Source organism: Chaetodon trifascialis, chromosome 18 (assembly GCF_039877785.1).
Source record: "Chaetodon trifascialis isolate fChaTrf1 chromosome 18, fChaTrf1.hap1, whole genome shotgun sequence".
Lineage (NCBI taxonomy): Eukaryota > Metazoa > Chordata > Actinopteri > Chaetodontiformes > Chaetodontidae > Chaetodon > Chaetodon trifascialis.
In genome coordinates, this window is record NC_092073.1 from 18,603,318 (window position 1) to 18,628,360 (window position 25,043).

General features: G+C 44.6%; 1 protein-coding gene across 1 annotated transcript in view; it reads left to right on the forward strand.

Annotated features, from left to right (window-relative positions):
• The first annotated feature begins 6,074 nt into the window (after positions 1–6,074).
• Positions 6,075–25,043, forward strand: part of gli3 (GLI family zinc finger 3) — a 92,534-nt gene continuing 73,565 nt past the window's right edge. The window contains exons 1-2 of the mRNA XM_070986142.1: positions 6,075–6,470; positions 23,042–23,215. Coding sequence (XP_070842243.1) covers positions 23,083–23,215 — 133 coding nt within the window. The 5' untranslated portion in view covers positions 6,075–6,470; positions 23,042–23,082. The remainder of the gene's footprint in view (positions 6,471–23,041; positions 23,216–25,043) is intronic.

Genomic DNA, 25,043 nt, shown 5'->3' on the forward strand with positions numbered 1-25,043 from the left:
AGTAAGCTGTGAGATGGATGGGCTGAGCGTTGCAAGGTTTCCAAAAGCGAACAGAGTCTGACTGCTGCTCTACCTGAGGAGCAAAAACAAAAGAGCCATCTCTACCTGTAGGACTGTGGGAGTCGAGGCTTTGATCTGGACCAGAAAGAGAGAGTAGTTTGATGAAATATTGATGCTTTTTTTTAACTGTGTCCTGTGGGAGCTCCGTCTGCTCTCAGGATGTGCGCACTGATCCACAATACTGCTCCGTGCCTCGCTGGATGAGAATGGACTCGACTATGCGGCTCAAGGAGTCTTATCGGCCCTAATGGGCCTAATAATGACCCCCCACCCTGGGTCTTAACTGGTCAGGGACTTCGTTTCTTGTTGATCAAAAGAAGAGGTCTTTTTAATCAGTCCACACCTATTGCAAAATACACACACAAGGCATATGTGTCTGACAACATCTTTACAGAGTCTTGACAGCAAAGCCTGAACATGACTTAAATCTTTATTTAGCGTTTGTTTTTTTGGGGGATTTTTTTTTTTTTGGATGAGCAGTTTGCCCTTGAAACAAAGGTGCAACAACTTCAAGTGGACATGTTGTATACTTTAACAAATGCATTCATAACTGGAGAATGCCACCTTGAAAATTTATCTGTATTAATTCAGCCTGGACTACATAAAAATCCACAAAGTCCTCACTTATTAGAGTTAATTTGATGTCAACTTTCATAAAAAATGATCATTCGAACAAATAAATAATTTGATGTACATGTTTAAAGTGACTCCTCACTGCGATACTTTGTTTTCTGGCCCATTAAAGGCTTGTTCAGCCCAGTATCAGACCATGTAATATGATTTCAACTGGGTGCTCAGAAACTTTGATTTGAGTTTATATGGGTGACCCACATTCTTGAAGCAACAATGATCTCTGTGCAAGAAAAAAAAATCTGAATATTGATAATTGCCTAGAGTGCTTTTGTCTGAAAATTAAGAGGCCAACACAGTCCAATCAGACCGGAAAAGAGGGTGAAAGACGAGGGGGTTGGATTTATCACTCTCCCATGCTCACGTTCATACACAGAGATAGACGGCGGGCATAATGACTTCTGTGCGAAAAAGCAGAACGATTATTTAAACTTAAAGGAAGAGGCAGAGAAACGGGTCGAGTGGGGGGAGGAAGAGGGGGTCTTAGGAGGAGCCAGGGGCAGGAGATAGTCTGGGAAAGGTCTCGCGTTAAAGCGGAATTAACATGCCTTTCCATTGGAGTCCATTAGATAATCATATTCATGCCACACAAGGCTCCAAACCCTCTCTGTTTCATTATTCCCTTTTAATCCAGCCTGATAAGGGGGTGCAGGCATCGTGGTTTTATTATGTCGTCATTTGGATTCCACATGAAATCCCCACGGGATGTTATCATGGGGAAATTGCTTAAATAGCCCAAGTGGATATAGTTTGGCATTTATTATTTCTGACGGATTCAAAATAACTGCAAATATCCTTCTCTGGTTATTGGGGGCTGAGAGTCTTATCAGTCATTCACACTAATGGCCCACTCAAGCCACCCGATACCTCCGGCGGGGGGGGAGGGAGGAGATGAGGGGGGAGCTGTGTTTAGTGTACTGAATGTACAAGTGTGTACAGGTACAGCACATGTGAGAAAGAAGCAAAGAGAGTAGGAAAAACCAACATGAACAGAGAAGGAAAGGAGGTAGACGGAGTGTTTTTGAGCTCTATGTACGCAGCTTGTGGTGGGCTAACCTCTAATACACTCCTGACAGTAGACCAGAGCTTACTTGAGCTCTTGTTTGTGGTTTATTTGGTCCCAAATCTCTGGTCAGGTGGTTATTGGTTGGCACACTTTTGGCACAAAAATACATTTTGTCCTCTTACCTGAGGGGCTGCCATCTAGATTGTTTTGGTGTGAGTTGTGGAGATGCCAGCTGTAGAGAAGTCTGCCTTCTCTCAAATGTAATGAAACTAGAGGGCACTCGGCTTCGATGCTCGAAAGGCCGATAAAACACATTTGAAACACTCAACAGCAAAGTCTCTTTTCATAAATCAGGACCTGGTTACTTCAAGATAATCCATAGACCTTGTTGCCGGCAGACTCATGTAGGAACTATTTTTTCTACCGAACTACCCCTGCCAACCATATCACTGCGCAACTGTGGAATCGTACATTTACCCCCCTAACATCTGACATTGCTAGTTTGTGGAAATTAGTTTATAGACGGTGTAAAATTCCTCGTATCAAACGAGGGAAAATTTCAGCAACACATGCACATGTCAGTGCAGACAGAGGTAACATGAAAGTCGACCATGCGAGGACAGTTAGTCATATTGAATAAATCTTTGGCCAAACTCATTTTCTCATGTAATGTGCTCCGTTGCTCCATACACATTGATTCAGCGTCACAGCTGGTTTGATCTCTTTGCAGGATGGTCTGTAGTTTCACCTAATGTATCGAAGTGGATGGGAATGATTGATAGAGTGATCAGAGACTTAAAACGAACATGAGCTCGGGGCATAAAATGGACAGGGGCCGGGGACAATGACCCCTTCCCTACTTCCTTCTTCTGATGCCTTTGCTCGGACCAGACCCATCTTCAAACTCGGCCTACACACCTCATGGTGACCAAATATGTGCACAGACAGACATAAACACCTGGCAAAGTACTCAGAGCTGCTTCTGTGGCAGTTCCTGCTACAATATCTGTCTATAAGACCACATTTCACACACACACACACACACACGGACTCACAAAGTGAAAACAATACCAGCTACGCTGCTGCAGATGGTAAGAATCCACAAGACACTGTCAACAGTTTTGAAAGAGAATTTCTTAGTTTGTTAGCTCCAAAAGAGAAAATACTGCATGGTTTATTGTAGTACATTGTATTGTAAGTACATTTTTCAAATACTAACTGTATTTGTTTGACAGCTGTAGGAACTGGTTACTTTGCAGGTTAGGATTTTCCATTCAAACGCTTTGTATGATCATTTTACATAATGTGATACTTCAGTACACATGCAAAAGTCAACATTATCTCCAGCGTTAAAATGCTGCTTACACACAATAAGTAGTCCAATAATATGCACGTCTGATAAACATAACACTCACAGTGGCGTTTTGCATGATGAAAACTAGTCCTTTTCATACTTAAACTGCGTTTTCCTGCTAATATTTACACTTCAAATTTTGATTGAAAGACTGCCACTTGCGCTGAAGTATTTTCAAACCGCGGTGATGCTACTTTTTATCACCGTACTAACTGAGGACAGTCCTTTATCTTAAAATACTGCCTCTGTGCTGTGAAAAGCACAGGAGCCGTGTCATTCCTCTGTTCATGCAGCCGGTGCACTTCCAGCGGTCACATCTGTCTGGATATAATATGCTTATTCTGCCGTATCCATTTCACAGTGACATCTGTCCAGCGGCGAAGAATTAAAGGCAAAAATCCAAATGCCTACACAACATTCTGCCAAGTATTGATTTACTGTTACTCGTGTAACATACGTGGACACGCTGAGCACTACATATTAGCTCAGTGAGATCACGGCTGAGGCTGGAAGCACGCTCTGTCAGCCGCTCAGTTTTTGAAAAATAAGCACAGGGCTCAGACGCTGATCTTCAGTGAACGGCATTTCTTCCACATTCTTGATTGTGCTGTGAGGAAAAGTGACAATTTGTGAGTGAGCATGTGCGTGTGCACGCTTGTGATTGGTTATTGAGTGTGTGTTTGTGAGCGTGCCTGAGTGTCTACCTTAGTGAGTACACCTCCCTGTCTGTAGATCTCAGGGTCTGGAACAAACAGTAGTTCCTTCTTAATTGGGGTGAGATCTGGGGCTTAAAGGGGGCCAAGAAGGGACCCGAACCCCTTTTTTTCTCCTCCAGAATCGCTTTGGCTACAGAGGTGCTTTTGATGTGTGCTTTGGCTCTGCGAGCCCTACTCTGGAATATGTTCTTGGGAGACCATTGGTTACTTGCCTCCAGGCAGAATCTCAATCCCCAGGATCCTGGCCCTCTTTGATGAAATACTTTCGGGAGCCGCTAACCCTACTGATGCCCATGTGCACTCCCTCCCTCCTCCTTTACCCTCTTGTTCTTCCCCACCTCGCCCCCACCTCCACGTTCCTCGGATTCTCTTTGAGAGATTCATAACAAGGACTTTATCTCTGTGTAGTCCAGGCCAGATGAGCACCGCCTGACAAACTGACAGGAGAATTAGTCGTGTCTTACAGAGCACCTTTGACTGTCTCCTCTCTCAGCTCGACTTCCTGTCGTCACGGACGCGAGCATTTTCATTGTATTGACACTGATTTATATCACAGCTCATAATCTGATGATTACTGACCATGTGTAGCATTTACTCTTAACCTTATTTACTACGTCTGAAATGAAATTTTAAATAATCAAATACAAACACGTGATTTTATTTTGACATTTTGTGGATTACATGGAAAAACTACGTGCATCTGCAGATTTATTAATCAGTAGGGACACTGAGTTTAAGTTCAAGCTCAACTGTGGTTTTGGAAGACTGGAATATTTCTAATAGTTGGTGAAAGACTCATCACAATCGCTCAACTTTTACATTCAAAATCCATCTTCTTACTCTGACAAAATCAAAATTCAAACGTTTGGAGGTTTATTGATGACAAAGACGTTGGCAGCTGTGACAGGAGCGCTTTGGCTCTGATTGATTAAGGCAGTAATTAGTCAATGCAGACTTTATTGGCATAATAAGTGTCGGGAAACTGCTTATAAAACATTTTTTGAGGCAGAAAATTCCTTTAAATTACAGACTAATTCTATTTGCCACAGCAGCTGATTGGATGCGTGTCAGGATAAATACACCATCTGTGTCTGGATGGACTTGACCTCTCGGCCACACACACACATTCAAATCCTGGTTAAACGATTAACTGGTGATTTTGCTCTCCAAACTCCCACCTCTTCATTGATTGAAACAGCACCCTAAAGACCTTTCTTACCACATAATTTCCCTGTATATTGATTATGTATATTGATTATAACCTAACCCTACAGGAAGGCTGCCCTCTGCTTTACCGCAGCATAAGGTATCACTCTGAAGGCTGAGCCCAGGAGACTATTTTAGCTCCCTGACATCGACACTATTCAACAATATGTGAGTCAGATTGCTCCATAATGTAAATTGGGGGTTTTAAATTATATAATTAAGAAAGAGGCCTGTGTGTAGAAATGTCACTTTAACCTCACTGTTGAATTTAATTACCCTTAAAAGATCTGCAGAATGACAAAACAAATCAATGTATGATTCTCATAATTTATCCAAACAGTTAATTGTCATGTGAATTAAATGTAATTAAACAGCAGATTTTAACAGGGTGTATTAGTTTGATGTGGATGCTTTTGTTTTTTTTTTGTCTTTTTAACTGATTTATGCAGGTTGACTTTGTGCTGAATGTCATGTTACACGTGTGCAGTAAGTTCAATAATGAGGATTTCTGTAAATGCACACAGAGCAGCACATTTCCTGCTGTTCTTTGAACTTTTAAGGAAAGTGACTGGCAGCTCTCAGTGATGTTACTCTGCAGCGGAGCAGTTTTAGCAGCTGAAAAAGAAAATTCTGTCATGAAACAGAGTCCTTAACGTCATCCTTTGCCTCCTCAGGGTCATCCAAACACTGTTAACTAAGTTACATGCAGACAAGGAGAAAACAAAAAGGGAACTGTTGCCTAAGATAAAGAAAATCTAACTTTCTTGTCACTGAAAACATTTTATCTTGTCTAACTTGGGTCAGTTGTGGACTTCCAAATGTGCTACAAAAGGCCTGGAGCAGAAAGATGGCCAAACGGAGTTAATGTTGGTTTATGCTCCACAAATAAGATAAACATTCATTGATCCCTGCTGCAGAAAAACGCTAAATTGAAATAAGGGAGTTACCAGGATGAAAGTTCCGAAAAACGTTGTCTTACATAAAAGGAAGAAAAGAAGAAGGGAAGGAAGAAAGGGGGTACACGAAATGAAAAAAAGGAGGGAGGCAGCGAGTAAAGGAGGGAGCAATCCGAAGGGAGGAGTCAAGCGAGGGAAGGAGCAGCTGGAGTCCCACACTTCGCCCTCTCTCCTCTCCTCGAAAAAGCGCACTAAATGTAACAACAACTCTCCATGCGCTTCCCTGACGCCTATGTTGTTTTTGCGCACATCTGCGGTCTGCTATCGGCAGATATTATAGGCAGGCTGATGGTGTTGGTCCGGCGGTGGTTGAACACAGCAAACTGTGAGAAGGAGGAGAAAGACGGGCAAGAGGAAAAACTCTGGCAGCGCCGTTTTGGAGTTGGAGTTGCAGCGTAAAAAAAAAAGAAAAAAAAAAAGTCCCAGGCAGGCACATCTGCAGCAGAGGAAGAGAATAAGACGAAGAAAGAAGACACAGATATATTTCTTCACCGTCAAGAAGATAAAAGTGAAGATTTAAAGGGGAAATCACCCAGAAAGAAGTAAGTAAATTCACACACAGGCGGAACGGGCTTGGAACATTGTTGCGCTCATTTGTCCACTTTTAAAGTTTAGTGAAACGGAGGCGGTCGGACTTTGCGAAGCAGCTTCACGTTTCAAAACGCTGGGATTTCACACAAGTTTAAATGTAGACATGAAGTGGATTAACAGGGGAAACGCTGGTGTGAAACAGCAGCTTAAAAAAAAAAAAAAAATCAGCGATGAAAGCTTCGGTCTGAGATCCCAAAACCAGGCGAACATGCAGCGCAGACTGCCTTCCACTTGGCCTGGGTGTGATTTATTCTCTGTGAAATACGTGTTGGTTGTTAGAAACCCCGGATGGCACACTTAACACGTATCCGACAGCCAGATGCGCGTTTTTAAAAGTAGTTTGAAGTTGCGTGAAGTTCAGCGCTGGTGAAAAACTTGTGTTTGGATGAGGAGAAACACGCGTAAATCTGTGGGGAGTTTTCCACTGAAACTTCATGAACTTCTGCAGACATGAAACTTTATTGGACTTTTGCCTGAAGAAACGCGCGTGGGGGGTGGTGGTGGGGGTGGTGGGGGTCATGCATATTTATGTGCATGTGTGATCATATTTCAGTGTCTGTTATTGATTCGGTTTATCCTGTTAGAGTTGTGCAGAAACAGTTGCAGGGACACTCTTTTATTTTTTAAAATGCACCCAAGCCTGTTAGTGACCCTCGCCTTGACCTCTAACATGTACTCACAGGCCTGTTACATTTTATAAGCACTGTGCAAGTCAAACATTTCTGTTTTATGTAGTAATTCAAAAACTTAGGAGTCAATTTGAGGCATTTTAACACACACAAAGAATCTTTGCACTGCAGACAATGTAGTAATATTTAATGTCAGATTTTGCATTGAACTGCTTGTTAAAAGAAAATAGTTCATTTCACTCTCATTTTCGTTTTCTGCAGAAACAAGTGTCACTGTCTGGAAACCAAGCGTTTAGATGCAGGAAATCATTCAGTTTCAATCTGGCAATTTCATTTGCATTGGAGAGTTTTGATATTATTATGTGCTTAACTAAAAAAAAAAAAAAAAAAAAAAAAAAAAAAGACACATCAGAGCATGTTTGAAGGCATGTGCTCAATGAAATATAAGCCCATTACAGTGGGGTCTGTGGCTCTGCAGGGGTCCATGTGGGGAGTTTTATGGGGCTCCAAGCAAAATTAGAAATAGTGTTAAGTCACCGTAATTTAGTTTATTAGAATTCACAGGATTTACCATAATTAAAAATGCATAAGGACTAATATAATCACATGTTTTGTCTCTTTCATAAAAACAAATAAACAAAAAAAAAGCAAACTCTCACAAGGACTTGCACAGGGTGAAAAAAAAATCTCTCCAACAGAAGTGTGTGTGTTCGTTTTGGTGGTCCGGGACATGAAAACGTTTGGGAGCCTCCACATGTGCGGATATTTGTTTGAAACTTTCCCTCCTGTCCTGGCCAGCTGTTCCACATTTTATCTGCTTGTCTGCTCTCGGGTTTCATCCAAACGACGAGGGTCCGAGGTGCTCAGCCATGCGGTGCAGCTCAAATCCTTTTTTTTTTTTTGACACTTGGCAAATTATTAACGGGGGTCTGGCTGCCTTGAGAGGGAGCAGTGAGTGAATGCACCAAACAAGATGTTTAACAGCGCAAGTTCACACAGATAAAAATCTCCTTGTAGCTATTTTTATGAGGCTGATGTTCCATCACTCATCCTGGCTGTAGTTTTTGGCTTTGAGCAGACTTTTTTTTTGCAAGTCTTGGTTCCATTAGTCTAATAAAATTAAGAAGGAACTGTCACATAAACTGTCATTTAATATGTCCCCTGTTTTATTTAGAATAACAAAATAACATTTCACAGGGCCTACCAGTAGGAAATGAATCACTGTCACGTCAATGATTCAGCTCAGTTAACACGAAAAATTCTGCATAGACGGATCAGGCCTTAAACCTAGCAGATTTCTGGCCTGATATTTTAGATTTTTAAAACGACACCACGAGAATCATTTGTAATCATAGTTTTCTTTATTGATTAAGCAAATAGAGCTGCACATTTTCCCCTGAGTGTTTGGCTTTTTGTGGCATGTGACTTGTCTGACATTTTAAAATAAAACTGACACATAAAAATAGCATATAATTACCTCTGTGTGATTATTATTTTTAATCTAAATTATGATGGCATCTGATTTAATTGTCAAAATGTAGGCTAAATATTAGGTGCCATGTATTTTCCACAAAGTGTGATTAAATCAAATTTCAGTGAAATCTGTGACGCAAGTTTAATGTCTTTAATTCCTGTTTTTTACACAGCATGTGGATGTCAGTGCTTTTTTAAAAATGTGCAATGTATTATAATATATAAAAAAACAGCTTCATATTACCAACAAAATCATCATCCAGTAATAATTTGAATGAATATTATATGAGGACACTTGTAACAGCTTTTGGTACTTTTACATTCGCCCTAAAAGAAACTACCAAGGGGGATACTGATGTCTAACAGGTGCACCTTTCCCCCCAAAAAAGCACTTTGTCTCATTATGATGCAGCAGCAGCGATGAATGCAGCAGTGTTTAAGATGCTAATCTGCTGGAATGAGATGCACAACCCGGAGCCATTCGCTTACTGTAGCCAGCAGAGATGTATCACTGCCGCTCTCTGCGTCTTCGGCTCCGTGCGTGAGGAGCAGGCGGATAACGCTTCCCTCTGCAGGAATCAGCCCGTCAGATAGCAGCAGCGTGCTGTTTTATCTCAACTTTAAGCACTCTTTTAAGTAAAATTATGCATTGCAACGCTGGCCGAGTACAGCCGTGACCTGGCGACCTGATAGAATAGAGGCTGTCATGTTAATGCAGGGAGATGACATGCTATTAGCTTTTGAGGTATGGCCCTCTCCTCTTTTTAAGGCCCCTGCATTCACAGCCGAAGGCCGGCTCTGTCCTCAGGCCTTTTACACCCTGCAGGAAGAATACCTGTTATCAGGTTTGTATGCAAGACGCCCTAATGAGCTGTGTTGTTGTGCTAATGCTGCTCCCGCGTCGCTCAAAGAGGTGGCAAATGTTTTGTTAAAGCGATGGTGATGTGAGGAAGTTGATTTTCCTTGAGATAACGAGCGCTGTAGTGTATTTTCAGTGTTTGCTCGCTTGTTTTGCAGGCTTTTCTGCAGGTTGTGTGAGCTTTGTGTCCTTTCTAAATTATTCTGTTTCAGGGATCACAGAGGTGTAAAGAGTCGCAATTATTATTATTAAGTTTTAAAATGCACAGTAACCACGCGAGCAGTGAAAGTTTGCACTAATTCCCTGTGTAATTTGATTAGCTGTTGCTTCCTGTACATATAAGTAGTTGAGCAGTTGAGTCGATGGCCCCCAAAAGAAATCTCTCACTTTGATGATGTGGTACTTTGATATGTTGACATCAAATGAAACAGACACTGTGGGGAAAGAAAGAGGACGAAGTCAGACAGAGGTAGTGATGGAGGAAAGAAAGGCTGTGCATGAGAGCGGATGGAAATGTGTGTGTGCGCACGCTGGTGTGGTTTGCGAGGCTCGGAGGAGTGCTCTGAAAAGTTGGGCTGAGATGGCAAACCTGAGAAGCGTCAAAACGTCTGGATGCATTTGCGTGCGAGCAGAGACAAGAAGGGGTCTTCGGGTGTGCAAGGGCTTCTCCTTGGCCTCCTAATCCCCAGGCCCAGCCATCCCTTCAGGGCATGCCTCAGATCTGGCTCTCTGGCTCTCCACGCGGACGACCCAGCTCCGCCAGCAGATTTAATATGCTATGTGTTCCTTCTCCCCCAGCTCCCCTCCACCTCAACCATCATTGTCCCAGAGCGGGACCCCCACTCCCCGCTTCAAGGAGCCTGCTAAAGGCACCTTTCAAGCCGGGTGATGTCTTTGGATAAGGCGTACATACGGCGGGGGGAAAGTGGCGATGAAGAGGGTGTGAGACTCAAGATATCGTACTGTAATTTCAGATATGTATTTTACACACATTCAGGAATCTTAATACACTCGGGGCCTTTGCAAACAGCACACTGACAGTCACACACCTCACCATGCTCGAAATGCATGCATGCACACACTCATTCACTTCTCTCTCTCTTTGTGGAAGCAGCTTTTTTTTCTCATTTGTCTGAAGAAGTAAGAAATGGGAGGAAAAAAGTGGGAGCAGGAGTTGCCTTAGCAGGGGCTGAGAGAGAGGGCTGGTTTGTTTTCCATGGCTTTGGCCTGTTGGAAACTCCAAACGGACCTGACAATTAGTCCGGTCAACTGCTCTCCCAGAGTGAGGCATCGAAGATGGCAATTAAAAAAAAAAAAAATGGAACAAAAGAGCGAAGAGTCAAGTAAATCTGAATCAAGCGATCTGAACTTCCGATCGATGAAGTCGTTTGACAGCTTAGCTGAGGCCCTGTTGTAGGTTATTGCAGATGTGCAGGTTTGTGTGTAAGAATGCAGAGTGTGTGTTTTCTTTTCTCACATACTTGAGGAGAAACACGACAGGTCACGCCTGCATGTGTGCGCCGCTCATCCCCTCCTGTGTTTGCTGTAGCCGCCGTAAAAACGTCCTCAGGTCTGCGGTGTGAAGTATGGCAGCAAGAGGTGAAGTGCTTCGCTTTAGGGGCCCATTTGCTCGCGGGCTGTGTGTAAATTTGGGCGGCTAAAGACACAGTTTCCCGGGGCCGGGGCTGTTATTGCAGATGTGGCATTGTGTCAGCTTTGATGGGAGCCGGTTGTGGCATCCGTGAGGGGGTCTGTGCTTTCTCGTCCAGGGTGGTGATTGGGGGACAGATGAACTGGCTGCTTGCTGTGAACAATGATCTGTCACTTACCCCTGCTTTTTGATGTGTGAGGCCATGAGTCAGGCTCTGTCTACTCCAAGACACATGCCCCCCCCAACTAATATTATTTGAACTGAGCAAGAAAATTTTTTTATTGTCAACTGAATTTTTTAAACAAAACTCACACCATTAATTAAGTTATGCATTGACATGCAGTAATGCTCACAATGTGAGCCCCATGTGTTTGCAGCCCCATGCTGCTTGTAGTTGTCTTTCATTGGGAGTTAACCCTGAGTCTTGCTGCATCCTGGAGTGGAGGTCAAGGAGGGGTCTTTTGTTTGAATGTCAAATGTAAATCCCAAGGTTAATACCTGAAAGAAGCACAGAGCCAGGCATTCTCTCTCCTCTCCAAACATGTTTAGATGAGTACCTCTTCCCCCACTTTGCTCCTTCATTTCCGTCTGCGGTGGACTTGGGGCAAGTTGGAAAAGGAGGGGGGTGGGCATCCCATATAAACCCCTCTAGTGTGTTCTTCTCAGCAATGAATGCTAACAGACCCTGGCTCTAATAATGCCTCATCGTAGAAAAACAAAAGGGGAACTCTACTATCTGAGCAAATTTCTGCCCCAACCTGAAAGAGCCCTCCTGTGACAGCACAGCATTTGAAGACTAATCGTTTTTTCTCATGCAAAGCACGCTGTTTTAAGAGCCCGGGCCACAGAAAGAGAGGGGGCTGTGTTTTAACAATACTCTGCAGGGAGTGAGGAACAGGGCTTGGGGAGGGGAGGTATGGTTGGGGGGGGGGGGGGGGTTCCTCTCTCCTTTGCTCCTCAGACAAAGCCCAGTTCCTTTCAGGGTTGCATGGGGGGTAGGGTGCAAAGGGAAGAGGAGGGAGCATCCAAGAGTTTGAGTTCCTTGAAAGAGAGGGACTCCGGCCGTTTTTAATGACAGTTTGTCATCATGGCTCCTCCACCTTCCAGGGAAAATGCAGGACTGGCCTTGCCATGACAGGCCTGGAAAGAAGTGCGCCTGAGAAAATTTATTGAGAAACAGAAATATTAACGTGTACATGGGGCCCTAAAACGGCGTTGGCTATTCCTGCCAGACTGGTGTTTTTATTAAGAGGGGTCGACATGCTTTGGAAATATATCTTATTCATGAAGAAAGCCAGGTTAGACTTCCCAAAGAATTCATTATGTTCCCCCAGATGCGGCTTTGCGGGTTGCAGCCGTCCCTCGGAGGACGTGGAGCGTGGAGCGCGACATTGTAAAGCCTCCCTCAGCGGGCACGGGAGTGCGAAGGGTTCCATTTGTCAAAGGTGCTGGAGTCTTTTTCCCCTCCTCAACACTTTCCCGGCTCAGTCTCAAACTCATTGTCTGAGCAAAGGCAGGACATTAGTCACCGCGACGCCACGGGAGCCTGCAGGGCTAAGGACCAGTGCTCTGGAGCCCGGGCCGGGCCGGGGGGGGGGGGGGCGACGACAAAGGTGAGAGAGGGGCAAGAAAGGCGGAGGAAATGTGGGGTAGACAGAAAAGTGAGGAAGAGGGAAGATGAGAGCGCTGAGTATGTGTGTGGGAGAGGCAGAAAGACCATGGGGGGGTTAGAGGGAGTGGAGTCTGTAGCTCTACCTCAGGGCTCAGTATGTAAGCCCCTGTCTACCCCCCAAAGCTGCTTTCACAAAGAGATTTACAAGACAGGTCTCCGGTGTGCTTTGCTGCCCTGCATTATGAGTGAGTGAGTGAGTGTGTGAGGGTGCACGTGTGTGTGTGTGTGTGTGTGTGTGTGTGTGTGTGTGTGTGTGTGTGTGTGTGTGTGTGTGTGTGTGTGTTGCTGAAATTGACTTTTTTTTTTAAGACTTGTTTTCTTTTTATATCATCTATGCAAGAAAGATATTCACCCAAATTTACCAATCCAGGCAGGTCAGACTCATAACAGCCCCAGTGGAGCAGTGTGAGTAACCTATTCCCCCTGGTGGCAGGGTGTGTGTGTGTGTGTGTGTCTGTGGGTGTGTGTCTGTGGGTGTGTGTGTGTGTGTGTGCATTCATGTGTGAATGTATTTCACAGATTCACACATACAAGGGATGCTGTTAGCTTTTGGAATTATTTATAAAGCCTGGCTTTTGTGTGGCGCTCTAAGTCCCTGTCTCCTCCCATTACTGCCTATGACTCTACCTGGGCTCCCTTCAGCCCCCAAATGCTCCCTCAGCCACCCTCCCAGCACAAGGAAGGAGTTTGGTGTTATATCTAAAAGCTTTACTGCTACCAGAGAGAAGCACTTTCTTTCGCTTTATATATATATATATTTATCTACTGGCTAAAGATTTGCTCCTCTGGAGGAACACAAGCCTGATTCCAAAAAAGTTGGGAGGCCGTGTAAAACAGAAATAAAAACAGAATGTGATCATTTTCTTTTTGACATGGACTCAATTGAAAACAGCACAAAGACACTATGTTAGAATATTTTACCTCATCAGCTTCATTTAGTTTTTGTAAATACACACCAATTCTGAATTTGATGCCAGCGACACGTTTGGAAAGATGTGGAACGCTCCAGAAACACCTGTTTGGATCATTCCACAGGTAAACAGGTTCAGTGGTAACAGGTGAGAGCATCACGACTGGCTGTGAAAGGGGCATCCTGGAAAGGCTCAGCTGTCTCGAGCGAGGTTCACCACTTTGCGAACACTTGATTTTCTGAAGAATATTTCTACACGGGCTCAGGAACACGTCAGAAAAACACAGTTCATTTTTCCATCGCTGCATTCTGTTTTTATTTATGTTTTGCACAGCGTCCCAACTTTCTGGAATCAGGGTTTTCTCATTTCGAATGTCATAATCTGCGGAGACAAGCACAATCTGTACACTTCAGAGAGACACACAAAGTTATACAGACCCATCCCATATGGCCCTAATTACCCTGTAATCCAGGAAAGTTTTTTTCCCCCCCCTTTTCTTGCATGGGCTGAGCGAGGGTGAAGGTTTTAGTGTGTTTGAGATGGTTTATGTTAATGTTGCTTTTATTGAAACAAGCTGGGATGTGATTATAGTCCTGCTCGGTACATATGAGCAGCGAACTGCTCTAGTTTCCCCATCTCCCTCTGGCATGGAGATCAATGCAAACCAGCTAACGTGGGGTAATAAGCCATTAGTACACACATTGTTGGAGAGATTTACATACATTGACCGGCAAACTGATAAACTAGGTTCCCTGTCCTAGAGGTAAGAATTATTGTGAGTGTGAGTGATTAGCTGAATGAACCCACAGTTGGAGTGTGTGTGTGAACCGTCGGCGGGTGATCTCTTCCCTGTGACTGCCAGTCCTGTGTGATAGGTGCCAGATTGCGTAGCTGGGAGCCAGGTTGTCTCTGCTTGTCAGGAGAGCAGGGTGGAGGAGGGGAGATGTGAGGATGATTACACTGTACACCGTTCCTCTGATCTGATTCATCACTAACTGTCTCTCCTGCAAAGGGTGAACTTATTATCCCTGTCTCAACTTCCACGGTGGAGCCAGCTGCTCTCCATGCTTCCCAATTAACCCCAGGCACCCGTCAAACGCTCCAATTAAGGCCTCCTCCTCCTCCTCACGAACGCATTTCCCTGCGTTCGGCTCTGGTTGGGATGCGCGAGCACGAGGTGAAGAGTGAGCGAGTGAGTCGGCGAGCGTTGAGCGTTGTTTGTTTAGGAGCTGTTCTGAGCAATGGCATTACAGCTCCCAGATTTATTCGAGGCGGGGTTGCAAACAGCTGAAACGGGTAAATACAGCCAGATGTTTGGCTTCCTCACCATCAAGTCGGCGGGCCTGAGGGGGCTGCCTGTCTAATGACAGTCTTGTTCCTTGCTCTTAATGCCGGGGATTTTCAGGGGGCCATTTTGTGACTGCGCTCTCTGGAGTTTATGGGAAGTTTTTTGCGGAACGCTCGGCAGCACTGTGGGGTTTACGGCATCTCATTCCAGCGTTGTGGGGTGTGATATCGTCTTGGTATTTGAGTTGCGTGAGACTTTCTTCGCTGGGCTGAGAGTTTCTCCCGAGCTCAGCCTTTCAAAATGCAAAATATACAGCTGTGTGTTTTTGATGCAGTGGTTTCTGATGAGCAACAGTGCGTGTGTGTGTCTGTGTGTGTGCGTGTAGGAGTGTTGCTGTAGGTGGGGTACAGGTTTGGCAGCACTGCCAAATCCTCTGAGATTGCTGCTGCTGCTGCGTGTGAGTGTGTGTGGAGCCTGCGAGCTGGCGCAGAGGGATGGGGGGGATCTGTGGCTGATATGAAAGTGAAGGGAGAGAGTTGTCTCCCGACGCTGCCGTGGGCAGAGCCGTCAGGGAGCTAGAAGTCTCCGGGACTCCCTCTGAGCTTCAGCTGTCTTTGATCTCACACCTCCGCTGCCGTAGACTCCATATTACTCTACAGAGCACACTCTCACCTGCCACCAGTCCTGCAGCGCAGACCCAGTTCACTTACAGACCGGCCCAAGGGCCTGTGAAACCACTCACGGAGCCGTGGTTTCATATGAAAGCACTGCTTGTACAACTGAAAGGGAAGAAAACTTATAAAACAGCAACTGCAGGAAACATAATGAAGATATTGGGCTGCAACCACTGACTGTTGGCAGTATCACTTCATCTCTAGATTATTTTTTCAATTAATCACGAATAATTTAGTGTATAAAATCTCAGAAATGAGTGAAGAACTGTTTCCACAGCCCAAGATGTCTTTAAATTTCTTATTTTTTAAGTCACAAAACCGAAAGATGTTCGATTTCAGTGATAGAAAACAGAGAAAAGTGGCAAAGTTTCACTTTTGAGCAGCTTTAACCACTTTTTTTCTCCATAAGTGACTAATTGATTGAAGTAGTCAACTAAGCATTTCAGACCTGGATAACACACACAGCTCTTAAATAACGGGTGATTTGACCAAGCTGATGAAAATAGACCCATTTCATCATGTGTGATTCATTGTGCCGCGTTTTTAAGACCTCATTAAAAACATGCTCTTTATGCTGCCTCCCCTTTTCCCTCCCGTCCATCACGGACATGTTGAAAGAAGGCCGGAGTGCTGAGAGAGTGACCTTATTTTGAGGTATTTTCAACCCGTCTGATGAAAGATAAGGGGAGCGTGAAGATACAACAGAATCATCCGTTTCTGCGTCTGTGGAATGCGTGACCCAGTCTTACCCTTTTGGATCCCGTCCCATCCTCACAGGAAGTGTAACATTAAAGCGATGCCATGTCTTCCTTCTCTCTTCCCTTTGCCCCTCTCTGCCTGCATTCCTCTGACTGACTGCGGCACGTTTCGGGACAGCTTCATTCAGCATTCCTTTACATGCCGACTGGTTTGCCCTCCCCTCTCATTTTCTTCAAGTCTCCCTCTGTTTAGGTCCGACTTTATCACGCGGGAGCCAAACACCAAGACAACTTCATCTCATCCAATTTTCACCCCCTTAATTCGGTTTAAATGGCATGGCCGCGAGGGCCAGAACGGGAATTAATAAGAGCCAATAAAGCTCGCCACTGGGGCATCGAGGCCAGTCTTTAAGTAAACATTATGACTTCTTGAGGGGGGATTCAGGGGCAGCACTTGATGAATTGTGGCGGAGCTTGGGAAGGGCTAATTTCTCACTGATGGGACTAGCTAATAGGCCTTGCTTTGCCTGGCTGATTGTCTGCTGGCTTTATTATTGTGCATTATCGCGCTGCCCCCTGGCTGTTGTTAGCGTTCAGCCCCGGAGAAGCCGGGGCCCGTCATTAATCACATAGCAGCACTGACTCACTCCGCTTGCTGATCCCAATGACAAAAAGGAATGAAGGAAAGGAGGGAGAGATAGGAAGGAGGAGGGAAGCGATGAGAGTTGTACGCATGAAATCAGTAAAACTGCACAGAAGTCCAACTGGTAACCTGAAGCTGTGCAGCCTCCGGATTTCTCTCAGTAGTTCAGTTGCCTCAAATAGCGCTGCTCTTTGTTATACACTGCCTTTTAAAGCACAGAGGATACGAGGGGTGTATTCTACAGTCCCCTGGGCGAAGTGTGAAGACCTTCTGTCAAAGCCATGCCTGCTGCCACTGCACTTACACAGGACCATCTATCTGCTTGATCCTTCTCTGGGTGCACGTGTGAGGAGGCGGCAGAGAGAGAGAGATGTGTGTGAGGTTTTCATCAGTACAGGAATTTCTCTTCCTCCACTCATCCCCTCCCTGGGGTGCCCTCTCTTATTTATGTTCTGCACACTGTGATCGCACTTGCATACTGAGAGGTGCATAGAGCAGCTGGTGCATCCAACGCCTATACACACCGTCACGCAGCGAGGCTCACACACTCTCAAACACCGCCGAAAGAGTCCCACTCTCTCCCCGCGCCGCCTTCACACACACACAGGCATTACATAGGAACTGTGCTGTGAAACAACGCAGCACACGGCGTAACATGTACTCTTTCGCTGCCAAAGCGCAGTGAAGGATGTTGTCGCGCTCTGCTTGTGGCATCGCGCAGAGTGCTTTCTAAAGCCTTGTATGAAGAAGGCTGTTTTCACTGGAGATGAGAGGCCCACTGACAGGATACAGACCTCACTCTCTTTTGCTTTACACAGCGCTCCATGTGCAGGGGCCATCCGAGTGGAAACCTTAGCGGTGGAGCGTAAGGTGGCTGCTGCTGCAGACAGTGATTTTATGAGAAACTGAATTTCAATAGCGTGGATACAAGCAAAGTCTGTCACAAAGTTGGGGAAAGTATTTGTAATCATGCTAATCTTAATCTGTGCAAGTTCAAGGCAAAAAAAAGTTTTGTATATAGAGAAATGTTTTTCTTTTCTTCCCAAGGACCTTCATGGTTTTTAATAGGCTGCATTGTTTGCTTTGGCCTGCAGTAAACGGCTGAACAAGCATCTTTCCCTTCTTCTCAAGAATCAGGAAAACTGTCTGATCAAACAATGGCTCTACGTTTCAGCATGGAAAGAAAATGAATCAAGTGGATTGCAGGGGAAACCAATACGGCATAACTGGGCCACCACGGCAACAAAGCTGCCCGCATTATCCATTGTCTCGGTCTTCACAGCCCCACTTGCCCTGACACAAGTGGCTCATGAACAAATGCAAAGTCAAAGTAAATAAACAGTCGAATAAGCAGGGGGCTGTGGGGAAAACACGCAAGATTTCCATTGTGGCGCGTGCTTTCTTTGCCTCTTATCTACTGGGTAGCGAGCGCAAAAGAAGCATCGTGTAAGCGTCACGATTACATCGTGTGGGTTTGTTACCCAGGAATGTAAGATGCACTCAGCTCATTCTGCAGTGCAGCGCACAGGGTCCCTCACCAGCCCTCCAAAGCATCTTAAGTGGAGAGGTCTGAGGGACCAAGACGCACGCGAGGATAATCTTATTAGCTTCGCTGAAAGCTACTGATGGGCTGTGTTGTTGCACTGTTTGTCCTTGACAAAAAAAATATAAACACTCCACATTTGCACTGACTTTCTTTTTTCACATGTAATGCAGTGCGCTCATGATAGCAGCACATTGTTTGCTGTTATGATGCTGTAGCTCCCATGTAAAGATGAATTAAAGACAGGTGTGTTTTTTTTTGTGAAATCTGAATGCAGAAAAAGCATAAAATATGCAAAAAAAAAAAAAAAAAAGATGATATACTGGTTGAACACATGACCCAATCAATCATGTGAATAAATGTAGGAACTTGAAGTTTGACTCGATGATGTAGGAACATGTAAATGAGAAACAGCTCAACCATGTATACAAAAGGGTGAGAAGGTCTCACACTAAACCAGTTTGCATGTGCATATCTGGGATTTGATATGTGTGTGTGTGGCGGGGTGTGACTAATTCCTGCTAAATGGCCCTTACTTGAGGGGCTGGTCCCCATCAGCTGTAGGCCAGACTTAGTGCCATCTGGGCACAATGTTAAGTTTCACTGGTGAATGGGAGCCGCAACCACCAAATCCCCAATCCCAGCCCCCCTTCCCACCCTCCCTCTTTGCCTTCCAGGGCCAAGGGCAAGCCGTAAGTGCAGTGTCGAACACAGCATGGAAACCTAAGTATGCGGTTTCAGAGAGCCATTGAGTTTAGGAACACCTCCTCAGTAGGGATTTTAGACTCCCGACAGGTCGTCCAACCACCAGCAAGCACTTCCACTGTCTCCTTAAGGGGCCTCATCCCCTCACTGACCTTATCCAATGCAAACACATGCAGCCTGAGCCAGCGCATTCTGTTTTATTGCTAGATTCAACTAATCTTACCGACGGGCTTAGACTCCTCCCCCCTCTTTGCCCCTCCGTGTTTTAGTTATTCCAGCTGTGCAGGAGCCCTTAATGTTGTTGGCATAGCTGTGAAATGTGCAAAAACACACATTGTACACACAGGAAAACATGTGCAGGCATGCAGGGGCACAGTGAGGTGCGCACACATGCATGCACGCATACATGAACGCACACGCACACGCACACGCACACGCACACACACACATTCTCATGCTCCTCCCTTTCTCCATTCATTTTCTCCCCCTCTTATCCCACTTTTGCTCACAATCTCCCTCAATCGTCTCCATCTCCCATCTCTCCCCTCCCCTCTAACTGGCTGCGCTGCAGCGCGTTTGTGCCGTGTTGATAAGCCTAAGATAGCAGATCTCGGTGGTCGCTGATGTAATGATGATGAATGCTGCAGCACTGCCAGTCCCCCCCCTCAGGGGGCCCTCGACGCTGAACAGTCGCCCTAATGAAATGAACACAAATACAGTACCCCGTCCGTGAGGGGGGGTGGCCAAATCTAAGAAGACACTTCAAGAGTTTATATAAAAATGTCCCCCTTGTTTCTGAGTGTGTGTGTGTGTGTGTGTGTGTGTGTGTGTGTGTGTGTGTGTGTGTATGCGCCATGCATTTGCAAACATGCACTAATGACAGAATGCAGTGGAATTGGAGGTACACCTAAAGCAGTTTCATAGAATTAAGCTTGTAAAGATGTTGGCTTTAAATAACAAAAGGCAGTGATTTTTTGATAGCGTTAGCAGTCGTTTAAGCTTGCATGAAGAAAAAAAGATTTTTTTTCTATCAAAGGCAAAAGTTTATTTTAGTGTTTCACTTTGATGTGTACAATTTGCGGATGACTTTCAACTCGGTGCCTTTGTCACCAAGGCGTATAATTTATGTTAAATTGATTTGCTTAATGTGCTTATAAAATAAGAATGTTTTTTTTTTTTTTTCTGAGGGAACCGTCTGAATTGTGGTATTTTAAACCTGTTTAATCGCCTCCCTTTCTGTGTGGAAGGATTACAGTTGAGCACAAATAAAGATACACCCTCTTTCTCTCTTCTCTAATTGGGTGTAGGACAGACATTTCATGGGAAAGACATTAATATGAAATTAACATTTATTTTGGGGGAACAACAGCACCCAATGCCTCGTTGTAATTCCCTCTTTTGTGCCAGGCTCCTCTGTCACACCACTGATGCTAATATTTCTGTGCTGTCTCATGTAAATGTATAGAATCTGATTTCTGCATCTTGCTTGTAAGTATGTTAGTGCTTGCTTCAGTGAAGGTTCAAGGTGCTAAATGAAGGACATGACACTCAAAGTAATTCTGTGGGGAACTGGGATCCTACATCAAAACCATGAACTCAGAAAAGATTCCTCACATGAGGAATCGTTCTGTCCACCTGATAGTGTCTTGACGTAAACACAGATGTGTGTTGGTGAGTGTTTTTGGAGACTTGGTCAGGGCGAAAATGGGCAACACCAAAAGCGAAAGCAGAGACAGGAACATCTGCAGGACTGGGTGTGGGCGTCCAGGTCAGAGGGATTATGGGTGAAAAGGTCCTGCTTTTAATTGCTGCTTTGGAACTGTGGCCTGCCTTGTGGAACACAAAAGGCCGGTCAGACACGCTTCAGTGGCTTGGACTTGTGAATATTTGACCGACCAGTGGAATGCCCCGCTTTCTCCTCTCCTCACCTCCCCTGCAAACCCCAATCCGGACCCTCATATTCACTTCTCTTTCTGCTCTCTGAGCTCCAGTCTGACTCACCTGGGGATGACAGCAAGACAGGCACATAACACCCAATGCACGTTCTACGTGCAAAGCATGTTGGGAGCTATTTAGTAACAGCCGTAAAGTGGGGGGGGGGGGGATTCTCCCCCTGTTCTTTTCCCCTTCACTACTTTTGCTCAAGTTCAGTCATTAGAATGATATAATGACAGTTTCAAAGAGACTCTTTCTCTGATTGTGCTCTCGTTTCAGTATCTGCTGATGAAAGCGAGTGAGTGGCACCTGTGATCAGTTTTCATACTGGGAACTTACAAATATGCATGCGCAGACATACATGCGCTGCACATATTCTAACGATTAACTCGCTCACGAGACCCCCAGAAATGAAAGCGTTCACTCTGTCAAGCACATGCAGAAGTGATTTGAGATGATATCTCTGCAAGTAGGACAAAAATGTCTTTGGTTGGGGATGACGGCTACACATGTATTCATGTGGGAGTGATTAGAGGACGAGCTCTTGTTTAATTCTGTTTTGATTGGTAAGGGAGTAATTGCATTGTGTTTTTTTTCCCCCTTCTCTTGTTTTTTGTAAGCCAGCAATTGCTTACAGATGTTGTTGTCGGGTCAGAATGGAAGACAGACTCTGGTTTTTCAGGGGGTTGGGGAAAACAAACAAACAAAGCGCGCAGTGTTTGTCTGAAGTTTACCCCTCACCACTTCCCCCTTGCTTTCCCTCCTTGGGGAGTTGGTAAAAATCAGCACCCCCCCTTCTCTTGTAGTTTCAGCAGCACTCCTCTGTTTGCATTATGGCTGACTTTACTCCTGGCCTTTGTATCCATACATGTTTAAAGGGTGGAGGACAATTAAATAGCACAGTTGGGTAATTAGCTGGTCTTTATTGGAAAGAAAATGTTAGTCAGACTAAATATTTCCAGTAATTATCCATGAATTATGGAGTCTAAGTAAAGGCTTTGTATTGGACCAAATGAAGCTGTCCTCTACTTTGTGTAAATGAGTGTTTGTTTTGTATCACCGTGTTGTCTCCATAATCAGAGACCTCCATGACCTAGATAGAGTTGAGTTTGTAGACGGCCTCTGAGGTGCTGAACTGAGCAGCATGTCTGCTAGACTGTTGGCTGAACCCCTTCTAAACCCACAGACAGTATTAACTTGAACCACCTTTATTCTTTGAAAGAAAAATTGCCCGGCACCATGATATTCCCAAAAGGGCCTTCAAACAACCCTTGTTTTTTTAGGACTGTGAACGTTTCTCTCTCTGTGGTATCCCCTTAAGGTTTCTCCTTTCTCTGTGGAAAGACTGCTAGAGTAGGATTATCAGTATATCCACAAGCTGCCTTTACTTCTATTCTGAGATATAAAACCAAGGCGGGATGTCCTGCCTTGCTATGTTTATAGAGTTGTTGTTTTTTTTGACAAGAAGTCAGAAGTTTAGTGTGACATAGTTGAAAAAAAGGTAAGCAAAATTTTGGATATTTAACCGCAGTTGGTGGAGAGGGAGATCAGCTCCCCGACAAGCAGATCAGAGCCCAGCAGGTTTTAGTTAAAATAAATCAGGGTGAGCTGGTGGATTGACCCGTGGTCTGCTCTGGGCATCATGAAAAAGGAGGATTGGATCTGAAGTTTTCCTCACATGGTTCTCAGTGTTGAAGTCTGTTCTTGAGGAACTCTATTGTTGAAATATTTAACTTACATCAAGCAAGAAATAATTCATTTTTGAACTTAATGCACTAATCAAACCAATGATTTCCTTCGGTTTTACATCCTCTCCACTCTCATTTCTTCTTCTCCACCAGTTATCCCGTCTCCATGAGGTGTTGAGGAATGAGCAATCGCCATGGAAACCCAGTCCCAGGCCAGTTCAGCAGCTGAGAAGAAGAAGAGGGTGGAGACCATTGTGGCGACCAAGGGCTCATCAGCGCGCAATGACATCAGCGAGAAGGCGGTGGCCTCCAGCACCACCTCAAACGGTACGTGTCACTTCTAACTGCACACTCAGCCCCAGTGGGTGATGCAAATATAGTTTTTAGTCTTTGGAAACACACCCAGATATGGAGAGATTGATCCATTAGTCAGTTTACCAGTGGAGTAGTTTGAACATGGCGCCCAAAACCATGAGGGAATGTGATGCAGCCTGGAGATTTAAATATCACAACTTAGCAGATATTCAGGTTTGTTTTTCCACCAGCTTCAGAAATAAGATAAGTAAATAATACCTTTTCAAAATCTATGCATCCACACTCCTTAAACTAAGATCCAGCAATGACTTCTTATTGGTAGAAAATATGGTCTTTTTTTGTTTGGATATTGCTGGTGACCAAAAACTGCAGTTCCTTGATTGACCACTTGAGGCTGGTTCCAAAAGTGAGTCAATTCCCATAAACCCCCATATTAAAATATACAACTTCATGGCAGAAATAGACATTTTACAGCCTGGCACAAAAAGCAGTTTTGGGCAGTATAGATTTTTTCCCTGTGACTCACTAGTTTAAATTATATTCAAAGTTATGCTTTGGCATGGCCACTTTGAGTGAGAGCTAGCTGTTGGGTTTCAACAATCAGGCTTCATTTGGCCTGCATCAGCTCCACCCACACTCCACCTCTTTGCCCATTTTTGGATTGGCCAGCAGTTTGGTGGAGTCAGGCGCTGCCAAGATGGGGACAGCCGGATCCACTGTCACTGAGTGTCACAATGTCGATTCAGAAACTCTTGCATGATGACACAGAGACTATATCCATTGTTTTATACAGCCTATGGCCGCTACACCTACATCTCAAAATAATTAAAATGTGGAGGAATTCATTTCTCTGTGCAGGCTCAGGTAGGTCAAATCTGTTAATCAAACTTCACTAACTTGTGAATGAACATTGATCCTTTTTTTATCCTAAATTTAACTGAAGTCACAAAGGCTTCTTTGCACTGATGTATTCCAGACCCCAGTGAGCTGCAGACGGAGGTGTAGCTACCATACGTCACCTGTTATCACTCAACACATGTGAGCATTGGGGGCCACTGACCTACTGGGGATCATGGAATGTACTTCGTGCTTAGGTTCTCATTACTTTAAGATGAAATTGACCAACTCCCAAAAACATGATCTTAAGATTTATGCATGCACAGATCTTTGCTTATGTTACTTATGTTGACTTTTCCCCCCTTTTCTTGTGGTTCACAGAGAGTCACATACAACCCTCACTGGTAGCAAAACTTTGGCATATTTACATAGCAACGTCCTTGACACATGCTATTAAAAGTGGTGTGGAGCTTACAGTTCACGAAGCCTGTCGCCATTCAGCCTTTCATTCTCAATTCAGATGCTGGAACAAGGAATATTAGATGGTGTTTTCATTTTTTTTTTCTGGCCAAAAAGCCTTGGAGCATCAAGCTAAAGTCATAACAAAACCAAAGTTGAGATCACCAGGGCCTAAGCTGCAGCTGTGCTCATTAGCAGCGAGAGGATTTGGAGGTTTTGGGTGTGGAGGGTTGGCCGTGGTAGAGCTTTCTGTCACCCCCCTCTCTCGACTCAGCTGATGTCAAATGTGATGAACCCAAGTGTGAACAGGAGACACATATTCAGGAAAGGCTAAATAAGTTGCTCTGACTTGCTTCCCATATGGGAGTTATCACAGGAAGTGGGTAAGGTAATGCATCCTGAAGCGTCTTGGGAACACTCTCACTCTTACTCATTCCCAGATGGCCAGCACTGGATTATTAATTAAAGGGGCAGCAAGGAGAAAAAAAAAATTGTTGTGGAAAAAGCATGGATGTAATTTGGCTGCGTGATTGTGGATTTTTCT